Consider the following 16,650-nt stretch of genomic DNA (forward strand, 5'->3'; position numbering starts at 1 on the left):
CAAGCTTCTGTAGGCTCAGCAGAACCAAAGCTTCCACAGTGCAGAAACAAGCTTCTGTGGGCTCAGCAGAACCAAAGCTTCCACAGTGCAGAAACAAGCTTCTGTGGGCTGAGCAGAACCAAAGCTTCCACAGTGCAGAAACAAGCTTCTGTGGGCTCAGCAGAACCAAAGCTTCCACAGAGCAGAAACAAGCTTCTGTGGGCTCAGCAGAATCAAAGCTTCCACAGAGCAGAAACAAGCTTCTGTGGGCTCAGCAGAATCAAAGCTTCCACAGTGCAGAAACAAGCTTCTGTAGGCTCAGCAGAACCAAAGCTTCCACAGTGCAGAAACAAGCTTCTGTGGGCTCAGCAGAATCAAAGCTTCCACAGTGCAGAAACAAGCTTCTGTGGGCTCAGCAGAACCAAAGCTTCCACAGTGCAGAAACAAGCTTCTGTGGGCTCAGCAGAATCAAAGCTTCCACAGTGCAGAAACAAGCTTCTGTGGGCTCAGCAGAACCAAAGCTTCCACAGTGCAGAAACAAGCTTCTGTCGGCTCAGCAGAACCAAAGCTTCCACAGTGCAGAAACAAGCTTCTGTGGGCTCAGCAGAACCAAAGCTTCCACAGTGCAGAAACAAGCTTCTGTAGGCTCAGCAGAACCAAAGCTTCCACAGAGCAGAAACAAGCTTCTGTGGGCTCAGCAGAACCAAAGCTTCCACAGAGCAGAAACAAGCTTCTGTGGGCTCAGCAGAACCAAAGCTTCCACAGTGCAGAAACAAGCTTCTGTCGGCTCAGCAGAACCAAAGCTTCCACAGTGCAGAAACAAGCTTCTGTGGGCTCAGCAGAACCAAAGCTTCCACAGTGCAGAAACAAGCTTCTGTAGGCTCAGCAGAACCAAAGCTTCCACAGTGCAGAAACAAGCTTCTGTGGGCTCAGCAGAATCAAAGCTTCCACAGTGCAGAAACAAGCTTCTGTGGGCTCAGCAGAATCAAAGCTTCCACAGTGCAGAAACAAGCTTCTGTAGGCTCAGCAGAACCAAAGCTTCCACAGTGCAGAAACAAGCTTCTGTGGGCTCAGCAGAATCAAAGCTTCCACAGTGCAGAAACAAGCTTCTGTGGGCTCAGCAGAACCAAAGCTTCCACAGTGCAGAAACAAGCTTCTGTGGGCTCAGCAGAACCAAAGCTTCCACAGTGCAGAAACGAGCTTCTGTGGGCTCAGCAGAACCAAAGCTTCCACAGTGCAGAAACAAGCTTCTGTGGGCTCAGCAGAATCAAAGCTTCCACAGTGCAGAAACAAGCTTCTGTGGGCTCAGCAGAATCAAAGCTTCCACAGTGCAGAAACAAGCTTCTGTAGGCTCAGCAGAACCAAAGCTTCCACCGTGCAGAAACAAGCTTATGTAGGCTCAGCAGAACCAAAGCTTCCACAGTGCAGAAACAAGCTTCTGTAGGCTCAGCAGAATCAAAGCTTCCACAGTGCAGAAACAAGCTTCTGTAGGCTCAGCAGAACCAAAGCTTCCACAGTGCAGAAACAAGCTTCTGTAGGCTCAGCAGAACCAAAGCTTCCACAGAGCAGAAACAAGCTTCTGTAGGCTCAGCAGAACCAAAGCTTCCACAGAGCAGAAACAAGCTTCTGTGGGCTCAGCAGAACCAAAGCTTCCACAGAGCAGAAACAAGCTTCTGTAGGCTCAGCAGAACCAAAGCTTCCACAGAGCAGAAACAAGCTTCTGTAGGCTCAGCAGAACCAAAGCTTCCACAGTGCAGAAACAAGCTTCTGTAGGCTCAGCAGAACCAAAGCTTCCACAGAGCAGAAACAAGCTTCTGTAGGCTCAGCAGAACCAAAGCTTCCACAGAGCAGAAACAAGCTTCTGTGGGCTCAGCAGAACCAAAGCTTCCACAGAGCAGAAACAAGCTTCTGTAGGCTCAGCAGAACCAAAGCTTCCACAGAGCAGAAACAAGCTTCTGTAGGCTCAGCAGAACCAAAGCTTCCACAGTGCAGAAACAAGCTTGTGTGGGCTCAGCAGAACCAAAGCACATTGGAAGTGAATTGAAGCATCGTTAAATTGTCAACTTTCTTTTGGAGAGCCAGGGGATTTCACTTCTTTACCAACACATAACACCAATCAAAACAAAAAGTTAATTAGGCCCTGCAGGTTGAGCTGTTCAATTAGACGCCAAGATAGACTTTACAAGCAAAATGTGGATTCAGCTCTAATAGGCTGGTGTGGTATCTCTTGGAATATATATTTATATAAAACTTTGTTAGTCTGCTTCTTCAGGCAGTGTTGTTTCAGTGTTTGCTGCTGTCCATGGCGCTGAAATATTTGCAAAGCCTACATTTTTTTAGATACTGAAATGGATTTATCATCAATTACATTTAAATAAATGAAAGCTAATTATAACGTCTCTAGGGAGGATTAAGCCACAGATGGAGTCCTATTGAGAAGCAAGCCACACACAGCCACCATTCATTTTTTATTTGGTTGCGTTTTAAAGATAATCACACTTTATTTACCGTTGTGTTTATACATCTGTGGCATGAGAAGCCATACCCACATAAATGGATATACAGTACCAGCAGCCATAAGCTGTTTTTGTTTTTTAACCACACTTTTTTTTTTTACATACAATCATGACCCCAAACTGCTCTCACTTGGGTTTGACAATGTTGTGTGACGTGCAATTTATTTATTTTTATATTCGGTCTGCTCATGTTAGCACATTAGCTAGCTTACTCCTCCTCACAGGATTCTGTTGGATGTCTGCTCATGTTAGCACATTAGCTAGCTTACTACTCCTCACAGTATTCTGTTGGATGTCTGCTCATGTTAGCACATTAGCTAGCTTACTACTCCTCACAGTATTCTGTTGGATGTCTGCTCATGTTAGCACATTAGCTAGCTTACTACTCCTCACAGTATTCTGTTGGATGTCTGCTCATGTTAGCACATTAGCTAGCTTACTACTCCTCACAGTATTCTGTTGGATGTCTGCTCACGTTAGCACATTAGCTAGCTGACTCCTCTCCGCTGTGAAGATTGTTCTTTACAGGCCCTGGCCCTGGCCCAGGTGGGAATTATGTAGGAGGAGATCAATTGCAATTCCTACTGTTCACCAATGGAAGGTCAATGTAAAGTCACATTTTCACAGTAGAGAGGAGGATGCTAGATAATAAATTAGAGTATTACAGTAAACTATAGAATATATCATCTAGAGAGAGAGAGAGAGAGAGACAGAGAGAGACAGAGAGAGAGACACAGAGAGAGAAAGAGAGAGAGTGAGACAGAGAGAGAGAGAGAGAGAGAGAGAGAGAGAGAGACAGAGAGACAGAGAGAGAGAGAGAGAGACAGAGAGAGAGACAGAGAGAGAGAGAGAGAAAGAGAGAGAGAGGGAGGGAGAGAGACAGAGAGAGAGAAGGAGAGAGAGAGGGTGGGAGAGACTGTCGGGAGCAGCTCTGTCTGGATTAGGGGTCCCCACGATAGAATATGATCACGATACTTAGGTCACTCACGATACAATATTATTGTGATTAAAAAATATATATATTGCAATATATTGTGATATACTGTATTACCTTTTTTGAACTGCAAATTATGTCAACAAAGGAAAAAGACGTTGGCAACATCTGTTTTATCTAATCAGATAAAGTTTCCAGTCTGTTCATCTCACTTCAATCATTTTTATTGCAGCAAAGTGGGATAGTCACGCAAACAGACACAGATCAAAACAGTTATAAAAACCTGTCACTAATGTTGCATGATGCACCTGGCAATTTAGATCATCAAATATCGCGCTACTATGCTGTATGGATTTTCCCCCCGCCTCTGTCTGGATGCACCAGGCCAAGGTTCACCACTGATCTGCCACCAAAACTGCTGATACCTCACATCTCTCTCTCTCTTCTCCTATTTCACTCCCTGACTCGCCCCCTCTGCCTCTGAATGTCTCTCTGTCTCCCTCCCTCCTGTCTACATCTCTCTCTCTGTCTCTCTTTCTCTCTCCCTCTGTCTCTCTTTCTCTCTCCCTCTGTCTCTCTTTCTCTCTCCCTCTGTCTCTCTTTCTCTCTCCCTCTGTCTCTCTTTCTCTGCTGAATCTCAGCCTCCATTGGGGATCTTGTTTCGCTCTCTCCCCTCCATCTCTCTCTCCCTCTCTCTTTCTCTTTCTCTCTTTCTCTCTCTCTCTCTCTCTCTCTCTTTCTTCCCCTCCGTCTAGTGTTGTCATGGTAACCGAAATTGCGATAGTACTTCAGTAGCGTTGCGGAAGCTTGTGTTTGATATTGAGTGTTAGAAACGTTTGATACGTTCACTAAATGTGTTGGTACAAGCTGAGTTCTGCTTGCAGCGTTGCCTCCAGACAGCTACAGGCCAGTTCCATGTTTCAGCATCGCACGGGCCAACATTTCTCAAAACACCTGCGTGCTAAATGGATCAACAGAGATTTGAAATGTAAAGTTGCACTTAAAGTTGCTAATGTTCTCTGCCAACTATGTTGCTAAATACATCATTGGTATATCATTAGCATTGTTACATAAACAAATTGTTGCATTTCACGTTGGGCAAAGAAATCGTGGCAAAACAGGCCTTTCAGAGATGGGCCGCTGGCTGTTTTTACAACGTGCCAAGTGGGAATTTGGGTTCTTGTCTTTTGATCCATCATGTCTGTGTGGTGCGGAGATGACCACACACACACACACACACACACACACACACACACAAATAACATGTCTGTGTGGTGAGGAGATGACAACACACACACACACACACACGCACCAATAACATGTCTGTGTGGTGAGGAGATGACAACACACACACACACACACACGCACCAATAACATGTCTGTGTGGTGAGATGACCACACACACACACACACACACACACACACACACACACCAATAACATGCCTGTGTGGTGAGATGACCACACACACACACACACACACACACACACCAATAACATGCCTGTGTGGTGAGGAGATGACCACACACACACCAATAATAATCATAATTGATTGTATTGTCCGAGGCTCCACCCAGAAGTACCTTAAGATCTGGCAACCGTTTCTGTCCTACTTCGAGACGGAGTTCCCACAGGTTACAGAAGTGTAGCTGCTTCCCCCTGGGTGATGTGTAGCAGCACCCACCTGGGTGATGTGTAGCAGCACCCACAACAACACTTCCATCACCACCACCATCTCCCATCCAAGGAGTATCCTAGCCCAGACCTGCTTAGCTTCCCAAGGAAAGCCAGTCATGCAATGCGACAAGTTGAGATGTTCAAGTGGGTCCTGAGTTGGAAAATGTTGGGAACCGAACCGCTGCTCCATAGGCCGTTCTTCTCTGACACGTGGTGATTGGGGCTGGTAAAGGGTACAGCAGCCCATATGGAGCAGCCATGCTGTTACTTGCATGTGGTGTTAAAGAGCAACACGAATGTGTGCCGTCACACACGAGACACGTGATGTGATGGAAATGACTCATTGGTTTTAAGAAGCCATGGATGAGTGTCCTCTCCTCTCTGACTCAACATCACCCAGCCCAGACGCTGCATCATACAGAGAGGAGGAGAGGGACCATCCTGTTGTTTACCCCAGTAGGTGGTTCTCAAAGAGGGGCTCAGGGACCAGGGACCATTTCAGAGGGTCCCCAGTAGTTCCCTCCCAACCTACACCATAAACAACTGATGCCCAACCAGGGGTTTGAGTACGCCCAGGGCCGAAAATTCAGCGCGGGATTGCGAGAATCGCACATATTTTCGTTGCTGAATATAGATGACTGGTCGGACACATTAGACGGCAGACTGTTAGCTGAACATTACCTCAGAGAGGTGTAGCCTCCCCGCTAGGCAAGTAGCAAACCGCTTGTTGTTGTGACCAAACATCCCCGCATTGAAAGGACTTCATACTCCCAGAGGTGGCATAATACATCTATAAACGCCCTCATGTTTTACCCGAAATGAAACGTCCAGGCTTTGTGTCGGTCAGTGGCTCCAAAAACAGTCGGCTAACGTTGCGGCGGATAACCTGGAGCTAATGTTAAACCTCTGTAAACCATATGTCATTTCACCTTCGATTGAAAAATGCTTCCACCTGATTAAAGAAAACATGTAATATTTTATGTAATACATAAAAACATCAGTCAACATCACATAATGTATTTTCTTTAATCTGGTGGGGGGAAAAATCAATAAAAAGTGAAACAACACAGATAATGGTTTATAGTGGGACTTTTCATGCCTGCCCATTCACTTCAATAGAACTCTTCCCAATGCAAAATTCGAACAGACAGCCCCCAGGTTTAGTTGCCAGTAATATGACAGTAAGATGTAGTGAGACTCAGTATCTCACTGTTTATCACAGACTCAGTATCTCACTGTTTATCACACAGACTCAGTATCTCACTGTTTATCACACAGACTCAGTATCTCACTGTTTATAACACAGACTCAGTATCTCACTGTTTATCACACAGACTCAGTATCTCACTGTTTATCACACACAGACTCAGTACCTCACTGTTTATCACACACACAGACTCAGTATCTCACTGTTTATCACACACACAGACTCAGTATCTCACTGTTTATCACACACAGACTCAGTATCTCACTGTTTATCACACACAGACTCAGTACCTCACTGTTTATCACACAGACTCAGTACCTCACTGTTTATCACACAGACTCAGTATCTCACTGTTTATCACACACAGACTCAGTATCTCACTGTTTATCACACACAGACTCAGTACCTCACTGTTTATCACACACACAGACTCAGTATCTCACTGTTTATCACACAGACTCAGTATCTCACTGTTTATCACACAGACTCAGTATCTCACTGTTTATCACACAGACTCAGTATCTCACTGTTTATCACACAGAGACTCAGTATCTCACTGTTTATCACACAGACTCAGTATCTCACTGTTTATCACACACAGACTCAGTATCTCACTGTTTATCACACAGACTCAGTATCTCACTGTTTATCACACACACAGACTCAGTATCTCACTGTTTATCACACACACAGACTCAGTATCTCACTGTTTATCACACAGACTCAGTATCTCACTGTTTATCACACACAGACTCAGTATCTCACTGTTTATCACAGAGACTCAGTATCTCACTGTTTATCACACACAGACTCAGTATCTCACTGTTTATCACACAGACAGACTCAGTACCTCACTGTTTATCACAGAGACTCAGTATCTCACTGTTTATCACACACAGACTCAGTATCTCACTGTTTATCACAGAGACTCAGTATCTCACTGTTTATCACACACAGACTCAGTATCTCACTGTTTATCACAGAGACTCAGTATCTCACTGTTTATCACACACAGACTCAGTATCTCACTGTTTATCACACAGACTCAGTATCTCACTGTTTATCACACACAGACTCAGTATCTCACTGTTTATCACACACAGACTCAGTATCTCACTGTTTATCACACAGACAGACTCAGTATCTCACTGTTTATCACACAGACTCAGTATCTCACTGTTTATCACACACAGACTCAGTATCTCACTGTTTATCACACAGAGACTCAGTATCTCACGGTTTATCACACAGACTCAGTATCTCACTGTTTATCACACAGACTCAGTACCTCACTGTTTATCACACAGAGACTCAGTATCTCACTGTTTATCACACAGAGACTCAGTATCTCACTGTTTATCACACAGACTCAGTACCTCACTGTTTATCACACAGAGACTCAGTATCTCACTGTTTATCACACAGACTCAGTACCTCACTGTTTATCACACAGACTCAGTATCTCACTGTTTATCACACAGACTCAGTATCTCACTGTTTATCACACAGAGACTCAGTATCTCACTGTTTATCACACAGACTCAGTACCTCACTGTTTATCACACAGACTCAGTATCTCACTGTTTATCACACAGACTCAGTATCTCACTGTTTATCACACACAGACTCAGTATCTCACTGTTTATCACACAGACTCAGTATCTCACTGTTTATCACACAGACTCAGTATCTCACTGTTTATCACACACAGACTCAGTATCTCACTGTTTATCACACAGACTCAGTATCTCACTGTTTATCACACACACAGACTCAGTATCTCACTGTTTATCACACAGACTCAGTATCTCACTGTTTATCACATAGACTCAGTATCTCACTGTTTATCACACACACAGACTCAGTATCTCACTGTTTATCACACACAGACTCAGTATCTCACTGTTTATCACACACAGACTCAGTACCTCACTGTTTATCACACAGACTCAGTATCTCACTGTTTATCACACAGACTCAGTATCTCACTGTTTATCACACACACAGACTCAGTATCTCACTGTTTATCACATAGACTCAGTATCTCACTGTTTATCACACAGACTCAGTATCTCACTGTTTATCACACACACAGACTCAGTATCTCACTGTTTATCACACACAGACTCAGTATCTCACTGTTTATCACACAGACTCAGTATCTCACTGTTTATCACACACACAGACTCAGTATCTCACTGTTTATCACAGAGACTCAGTATCTCACTGTTTATCACACACACAGACTCAGTATCTCACTGTTTATCACACACAGACTCAGTACCTCACTGTTTATCACACAGACTCAGTATCTCACTGTTTATCACACAGACTCAGTATCTCACTGTTTATCACACAGACTCAGTATCTCACTGTTTATCACACAGACTCAGTATCTCACTGTTTATCACACACAGACTCAGTACCTCACTGTTTATCACACAGACTCAGTATCTCACTGTTTATCACACACAGACTCAGTATCTCACTGTTTATCACACAGACTCAGTATCTCACTGTTTATCACATAGACTCAGTATCTCACTGTTTATCACACACACAGACTCAGTATCTCACTGTTTATCACACAGACTCAGTATCTCACTGTTTATCACACAGAGACTCAGTATCTCACTGTTTATAACACAGACTCAGTATCTCACTGTTTATCACAGAGACTCAGTATCTCACTGTTTATCACACACAGACTCAGTATCTCACTGTTTATCACACACACAGACTCAGTATCTCACTGTTTATCACACAGACTCAGTATCTCACTGTTTATCACACAGAGACTCAGTATCTCACTGTTTATAACACAGACTCAGTATCTCACTGTTTATCACAGAGACTCAGTATCTCACTGTTTATCACACACAGACTCAGTATCTCACTGTTTATCACACAGAGAGACTCAGTATCTCACTGTTTATCACACAGACTCAGTATCTCACTGTTTATCACACAGAGACTCAGTATCTCACTGTTTATAACACAGACTCAGTATCTCACTGTTTATCACACACAGACTCAGTATCTCACTGTTTATAACACAGACTCAGTATCTCACTGTTTATCACACACAGACTCAGTATCTCACTGTTTCACACAGACTCAGTATCTCACTGTTTATCACACACAGACTCAGTATCTCACTGTTTATAACACAGACTCAGTATCTCACTGTTTATCACACAGAGAGACTCAGTATCTCACTGTTTATCACACAGACTCAGTATCTCACTGTTTATCACACAGAGACTCCGTTTACACAAACACAGTTATGCAACGTGGAAGGAATGAAAGGTTATGAGTAACGAGATACAAGCTGAGAATATGAATAATTAAGGTCCAACCTGGCTGGATTCTGCATTATTGGAGTCAGATGTGACTGACTGCACGCTGGCAGGCTATTCACTCTCTTCTTAGAACTTGACGTTATTAAAATGCTAAAAATAGGAGTGCTAATGAGATAAACAACGGGACTATTAATTGCCTGCTGCTTTTATTAAGTTACAAACTGAGTGGATTGTACATTATCGGAGTAGTCGCCTTTGTTGTTGCACTACAAATAAATGGAGTTTGAAGCGGATAAAATGTGAGTGAAAATGCTTAATGCCTGGGACTCATAATGACATACAGGACACAGACTATTCATTTGGCAACGGCCTTATTAGGTTACGACCTAACTGGATTCCACACTAGCTGTCATTAATGGACTCCAAATTGCTGCAGCAAAGTGGACAGACAATCCACTCACTTCAGATCCAGACACACTGACACAATTACACTTCTCACTTCAGAACCAGACACACTGACACAATGACACCTCTCACTTCAGAACCAGACACAATTACACTTCTCACTTCAGAACCAGACACACTGACACACTGACACCTCTCACTTCAGAACCAGACACACTGGCACAATGACACCTCTCACTTCAGAACCAGACACACTGACACAATTACACTTCTCACTTCAGAACCAGACACACTGACACAATGACACCTCTCAATTCAGAACCAGACACACTGACACAATGACACTTCAGAACCAGACACACTGACACAATGACACCTCTCACTTCAGAACCAGACACAATTACACTTCTCACTTCAGAACCAGACACACTGACACACTGACACCTCTCACTTCAGAACCAGACACACTGGCACAATGACACCTCTCACTTCAGAACCAGACACACTGACACAATTACACTTCTCACTTCAGAACCAGACACACTGACACAATGACACCTCTCAATTCAGAACCAGACACACTGACACAATGACACTTCAGAACCAGACACACTGACACAATGACACCTCTCACTTCAGAACCAGACACACTGACACAATGACACCTCTCACTTCAGAACCAGACACACTGACACAATTACACTTCTCACTTCAGAACCAGACACACTGACACAATGACACCTCTCACTTCAGATCCAGACACACTGACACAATGACACCTCTCACTTCAGAACCAGACACACTGACACAATGACACCTCTCACTTCAGAACCAGACACACTGACACAATGACACCTCTCACTTCAGAACCAGACACACTGGCACAATTACACTTCTCACTTCAGAACCAGACACACTGACACAATTACACTTCTCACTTCAGAACCAGACACACTGGCACAATTACACTTCTCACTTCAGAACCAGACACACTGGCACAATGACACTTCAGAACCAGACACACTGGCACAATTACACTTCTCACTTCAGAACCAGACACACTGGCACAATTACACTTCTCACTTCAGAACCAGACACACTGACACAATTACACCTCTCACTTCAGAACCAGACACACTGGCACAATTACACTTCTCACTTCAGAACCAGACACACTGGCACAATTACACTTCTCACTTCAGAACCAGACACACTGGCACAATTACACTTCTCACTTCAGAACCAGACACACTGGCACAATTACACTTCTCACTTCAGAACCAGACACACTGACACAATGACACTTCTCACTTCAGAACCAGACACACTGACACAATGACACCTCTCACTTCAGAACCAGACACACTGACACAATTACACTTCTCACTTCAGAACCAGAGACACTGACACAATGACACTTCTCACTTCAGAACCAGACACACTGACACAATTACACTTCTCACTTCAGAACCAGACACACTGACACAATTACACCTCTCACTTCAGAACCAGACACACTGACACAATGACACTTCTCACTTCAGAACCAGACACACTGGCACAATTACACTTCTCACTTCAGAACCAGACACACTGGCACAATGACACTTCTCACTTCAGAACCAGACACACTGACACAATGACACTTCTCACTTCAGAACCAGACACACTGACACAATGACACCTCTCACTTCAGAACCAGACACACTGACACAATGACACTTCTCACTTCAGAACCAGACACACTGACACAATTACACTTCTCACTTCAGAACCAGACACACTGACACAATGACACCTCTCACTTCAGAACCAGACACACTGACACAATGACACTTCTCACTTCAGAACCAGACACACTGACACAATGATACTTCTCACTTCAGAACCAGACACACTGACACAATGACACCTCTCACTTCAGAACCAGACACACTGACACAATGACACCTCTCACTTCAGAACCAGACACACTGACACAATGACACCTCTCACTTCAGAACCAGACACACTGACACAATGATACTTCTCACTTCAGAACCAGACACACTGACACAATGACACCTCTCACTTCAGAACCAGACACACTGACACAATGACACCTCTCACTTCAGAACCAGACACACTGACACAATGACACCTCTCACTTCAGAACCAGACACACTGACACAATGACACCTCTCACTTCAGAACCAGACACACTGGCACAATTACACTTCTCACTTCAGAACCAGACACACTGGCACAATTACACTTCTCACTTCAGAACCAGACACACTGGCACAATTACACTTCTCACTTCAGAACCAGACACACTGGCACAATTACACTTCTCACTTCAGAACCAGACACACTGACACAATGACACTTCTCACTTCAGAACCAGACACACTGACACAATGACACCTCTCACTTCAGAACCAGACACACTGACACAATTACACTTCTCACTTCAGAACCAGAGACACTGACACAATGACACTTCTCACTTCAGAACCAGACACACTGACACAATTACACTTCTCACTTCAGAACCAGACACACTGACACAATTACACCTCTCACTTCAGAACCAGACACACTGACACAATGACACTTCTCACTTCAGAACCAGACACACTGGCACAATTACACTTCTCACTTCAGAACCAGACACACTGGCACAATGACACTTCTCACTTCAGAACCAGACACACTGACACAATGACACTTCTCACTTCAGAACCAGACACACTGACACAATGACACCTCTCACTTCAGAACCAGACACACTGACACAATGACACTTCTCACTTCAGAACCAGACACACTGACACAATTACACTTCTCACTTCAGAACCAGACACACTGACACAATGACACCTCTCACTTCAGAACCAGACACACTGACACAATGACACTTCTCACTTCAGAACCAGACACACTGACACAATGATACTTCTCACTTCAGAACCAGACACACTGACACAATGACACCTCTCACTTCAGAACCAGACACACTGACACAATGACACCTCTCACTTCAGAACCAGACACACTGACACAATGACACCTCTCACTTCAGAACCAGAGACACTGACACAATGACACTTCTCACTTCAGAACCAGAGACACTGACACAATGAAAAAAAATGAAAGAACAACTGCTTAATCTGTATGTATAATAATATAGTATATTATAATATATAGTATATATAATATATAATGTGTATGATATATAATATAATATATAGTAATAATATGTATTATAAGTATACAGTACTTATACTTATCCATTGATCTGGGATTGTTTTGTTTGTTTTGTTTGTCTGTTTATTGTCCTGTTGTGTAATTGTTGTTGTGTTATACTGTATGCAGTAACTTGTATTTAAGTTGTGTTAAGTCTTCCTGCTCAGGCTCCTGCTATAAGCTTTAAGTAGCTTCTTTGGAGACCTGGCACTCCACACATTTGTATCTTGATGTTGATTGAACATGTCAATTGTTTGTGTGTGTGGGGGGCGAAATAAATCTGAATCTGAATCTGAATGACACTTCTTACTTCAGAACCAGAGACACTGACACAATGACACCTCTCACTTCAGAACCAGACACACTGACACAATGACACCTCTCACTTCAGAACCAGACACACTGACACAATGACACCTCTCACTTCAGAACCAGACACACTGACACAATGACACCTCTCACTTCAGAACCAGACACACTGACACAATTACACTTCTCACTTCAGAACCAGACACACTGACACAATGACACCTCTCACTTCAGAACCAGAGACACTGACACAATTACACTTCTCACTTCAGAACCAGAGACACTGACACAATGACACCTCTCACTTCAGAACCAGACACACTGACACAATGACACCTCTCACTTCAGATCCAGACACACTGACACAATGACACCTCTCACTTCAGAACCAGACACACTGACACAATGACACTTCTCACTTCAGAACCAGACACACTGACACAATGACACTTCTCACTTCAGAACCAGACACACTGACACAATGACACTTCTCACTTCAGAACCAGACACACTGACACAATGACACCTCTCACTTCAGAACCAGACACACTGACACAATGACACCTCTCACTTCAGAACCAGACACACTGACACAATGACACCTCTCACTTCAGAACCAGACACACTGACACAATGACACTTCTCACTTCAGAACCAGACACACTGGCACAATTACACTTCTCACTTCAGAACCAGACACACTGGCACAATTACACTTCTCACTTCAGAACCAGACACACTGACAAAATGACACTTCAGACCCAACACACTGACACAATGACACTTCAGACCCAGAGACACTGGCACTATTACACTTCTCCAGCTTCTCAGAGACTCCAAACAAGTGAGGTTCTTCTCACTCCAGACCGAGCAGCTCAACTCATAGGACTAAGCCAGTGGTTCTCAACCTGGGGTCCGGGGACGATCAAGGGTCCTTGAGAGGGTTCCAAGGGGGCCCCAGTCAAACTGATGAATTGTTAATCTTCACTCTTCATTTGATGAATACAGGAAGTGAACACATAAAGAATGTAGAAGAATGACTGTTCTGATCATAGTTTCTCTGTTCTCTCTCTACCTACAATAAAGGCAGTCATTGAATTCTGGACAAATTGTCCGTGGACAAAATGTGGACAGAATTAAGGGTCCTTGGTATGAAAAAGGTTGAGAATAAATGCCTTAGGCTTTGAGATCTACTGTATCTGCTTTTTACAAGCTCTATGAGTTGAATTTTACTTCTGTCTAAGCTACACCCTGTTTATCACTAGTAATGATAGATTTCAAGCACTTATTTTATGTGAAACAAAATGAATAAATGTTTTATAAAAAAAATATTTCAAGCACTTCTCAAGCATTTTTCAAGGACAAATTATTTCAAAATGACAGGCCAATAATTCACAGAGATGTTCAGTTCACATAAATCAGTCTCGTAAATCATCTGATGCAAATGTGTTTCCAGCCATGTGTACACATCAGAATGAATCATTAACACTTCACATCAACTCAGAGCAGCCTTGGAATCCTCAGCATGTCTGCCTGTAGCCTAACAGAATGATACTGTAGCCTAACAGAATGATACTGTAGCCTAACAGAATGATACTGTAGCCTAACAGAATGATACTGTAGCCTAACAGAATGATACTGTAGCCTGACAGAATGATACTGTAGCCTAACAGAATGATACTGTAGCCTAACAGAATGATACTGTAGCCTAACAGAATTATACTGTAGCCTAACAGAATGATACTGTAGCCTAACAGAATGATACTGTAGCCTAACAGAATGATACTGTAGCCTAACAGAATGATACTGTAGCCTAACAGAATGATACTGTAGTCTAACAGAATGATACTGTAGCCTAACAGAATGATACTGTAGCCTAACAGAATGATACTGTAGCCTAACAGAATGATACTGTAGCCTGACAGAATGATACTGTAGCCTGACAGAATGATACTGTAGCCTAACAGAATGATACTGTAGACAGGAAGAAAGTGTATCAAGCTTGGCCAGGCAATCTTGAGATGACTGAGCGCACGAGGCTCAGACTCAAGAGATTCACTCAGAGACTTTTTAAATTCAAGCACTTTCAAACACTTTCCAGACCAGTGGCAACCTCAGCTCAGCCTGAGCTCAACCTCAGCTCAGCCTCAGCTCAACCTCAGCTCAACCTCAGCTCAGCCTGAGCTTAGCCTGAGCTCAACCTGAGCTCAACCTGAGCTCAACCTGAGCTCAACCTCAGCTCAACCTCAGCTCAACCTCAGCTCAGCCTGAGCTCAGCCTGAGCTCAACCTCAGCTCAACCTCAGCTCAACCTCAGCTCAACCTCAGCTCAACTCAACCTGAGCTCAACCTCAGCTCAGCCTGAGCTGAGGTTGAGCTCAGCTCATATGAAGAAGCCATCCTCTCCTCGCCTTCAAACAGTGCAGAAGTAGAAGTGGTGGTACTCACACGAAGGCGTGGTAGAGCAGTGCCCAGCCTCTCGGCCTCTCCAGCGTGTCGTAGATCAGGTTCTGGATCTTCCTCTTGCGGATGTTATTCCTCTTGGCCGGTCGGGTGTAGCCCAGGGGGGTCTTGGCCAACAGGCCGATGCCGCAGCCCTGCGAGCCCCTGTCCCGTCCAGAGCCCCCCTGCACCAGCAGCAGGGCCCCATCCCTGTCGGCCGGTCCCCCGCCACCTTGGTCCAGGTCGCCCCCAGGTCTCCTCTCCTCCGGGCCGCTAACGTTAGCGCCGGCCGTCCTGGAGCGCAGCCCCATGCTCAGTGCTGTGTGCCCGGGCGGAGCAGCAGGCCATGGTCAGCCCTCAGCCGTGCGGGCGGGGGGTCATTTAAGGATGGGTTGGTCCCCGGCCATGTGAAGGGAGGTGCTTAGCAGAATGACTGGAGAGAGAGAGAGGGGGAGAGAGGAGGGAGAGAGAGAGAAAATGAGAGGGGAGTGAGGAGAGCGAGGAAGAGGAAGAGAGAGGATGAAGGTAGAGAGAGACCGACACAAGTTGGGTTTCCATCCACCTATTTTTATGCAAAATTTCAATTTGCGCATAAAAAATCTGAGTGGAAACACTGCAAAATTTGGGGGGGAAAACCTCCAAATATCACAAAA

General features: G+C 44.3%; 1 protein-coding gene across 1 annotated transcript in view; it reads right to left on the reverse strand.

Moving 5' to 3' along the window:
• kcnq3 (potassium voltage-gated channel, KQT-like subfamily, member 3) overlaps positions 1-16,308 on the reverse strand; it is a gene marked incomplete at both ends in the record, with an annotated part of 157,191 nt that extends 140,883 nt beyond the window's left edge. Inside the window, one exon of the mRNA XM_083658942.1 lies at positions 16,004-16,308. Within this exon, the coding sequence (XP_083515068.1) occupies positions 16,004-16,308 (305 nt within the window). The remainder of the gene's footprint in view (positions 1-16,003) is intronic.
• Positions 16,309-16,650: the final 342 nt, after the last annotated feature.

This window comes from Poromitra crassiceps, assembly GCF_964638095.1.
Source record: "Poromitra crassiceps genome assembly, chromosome: 23".
Lineage (NCBI taxonomy): Eukaryota > Metazoa > Chordata > Actinopteri > Beryciformes > Melamphaidae > Poromitra > Poromitra crassiceps.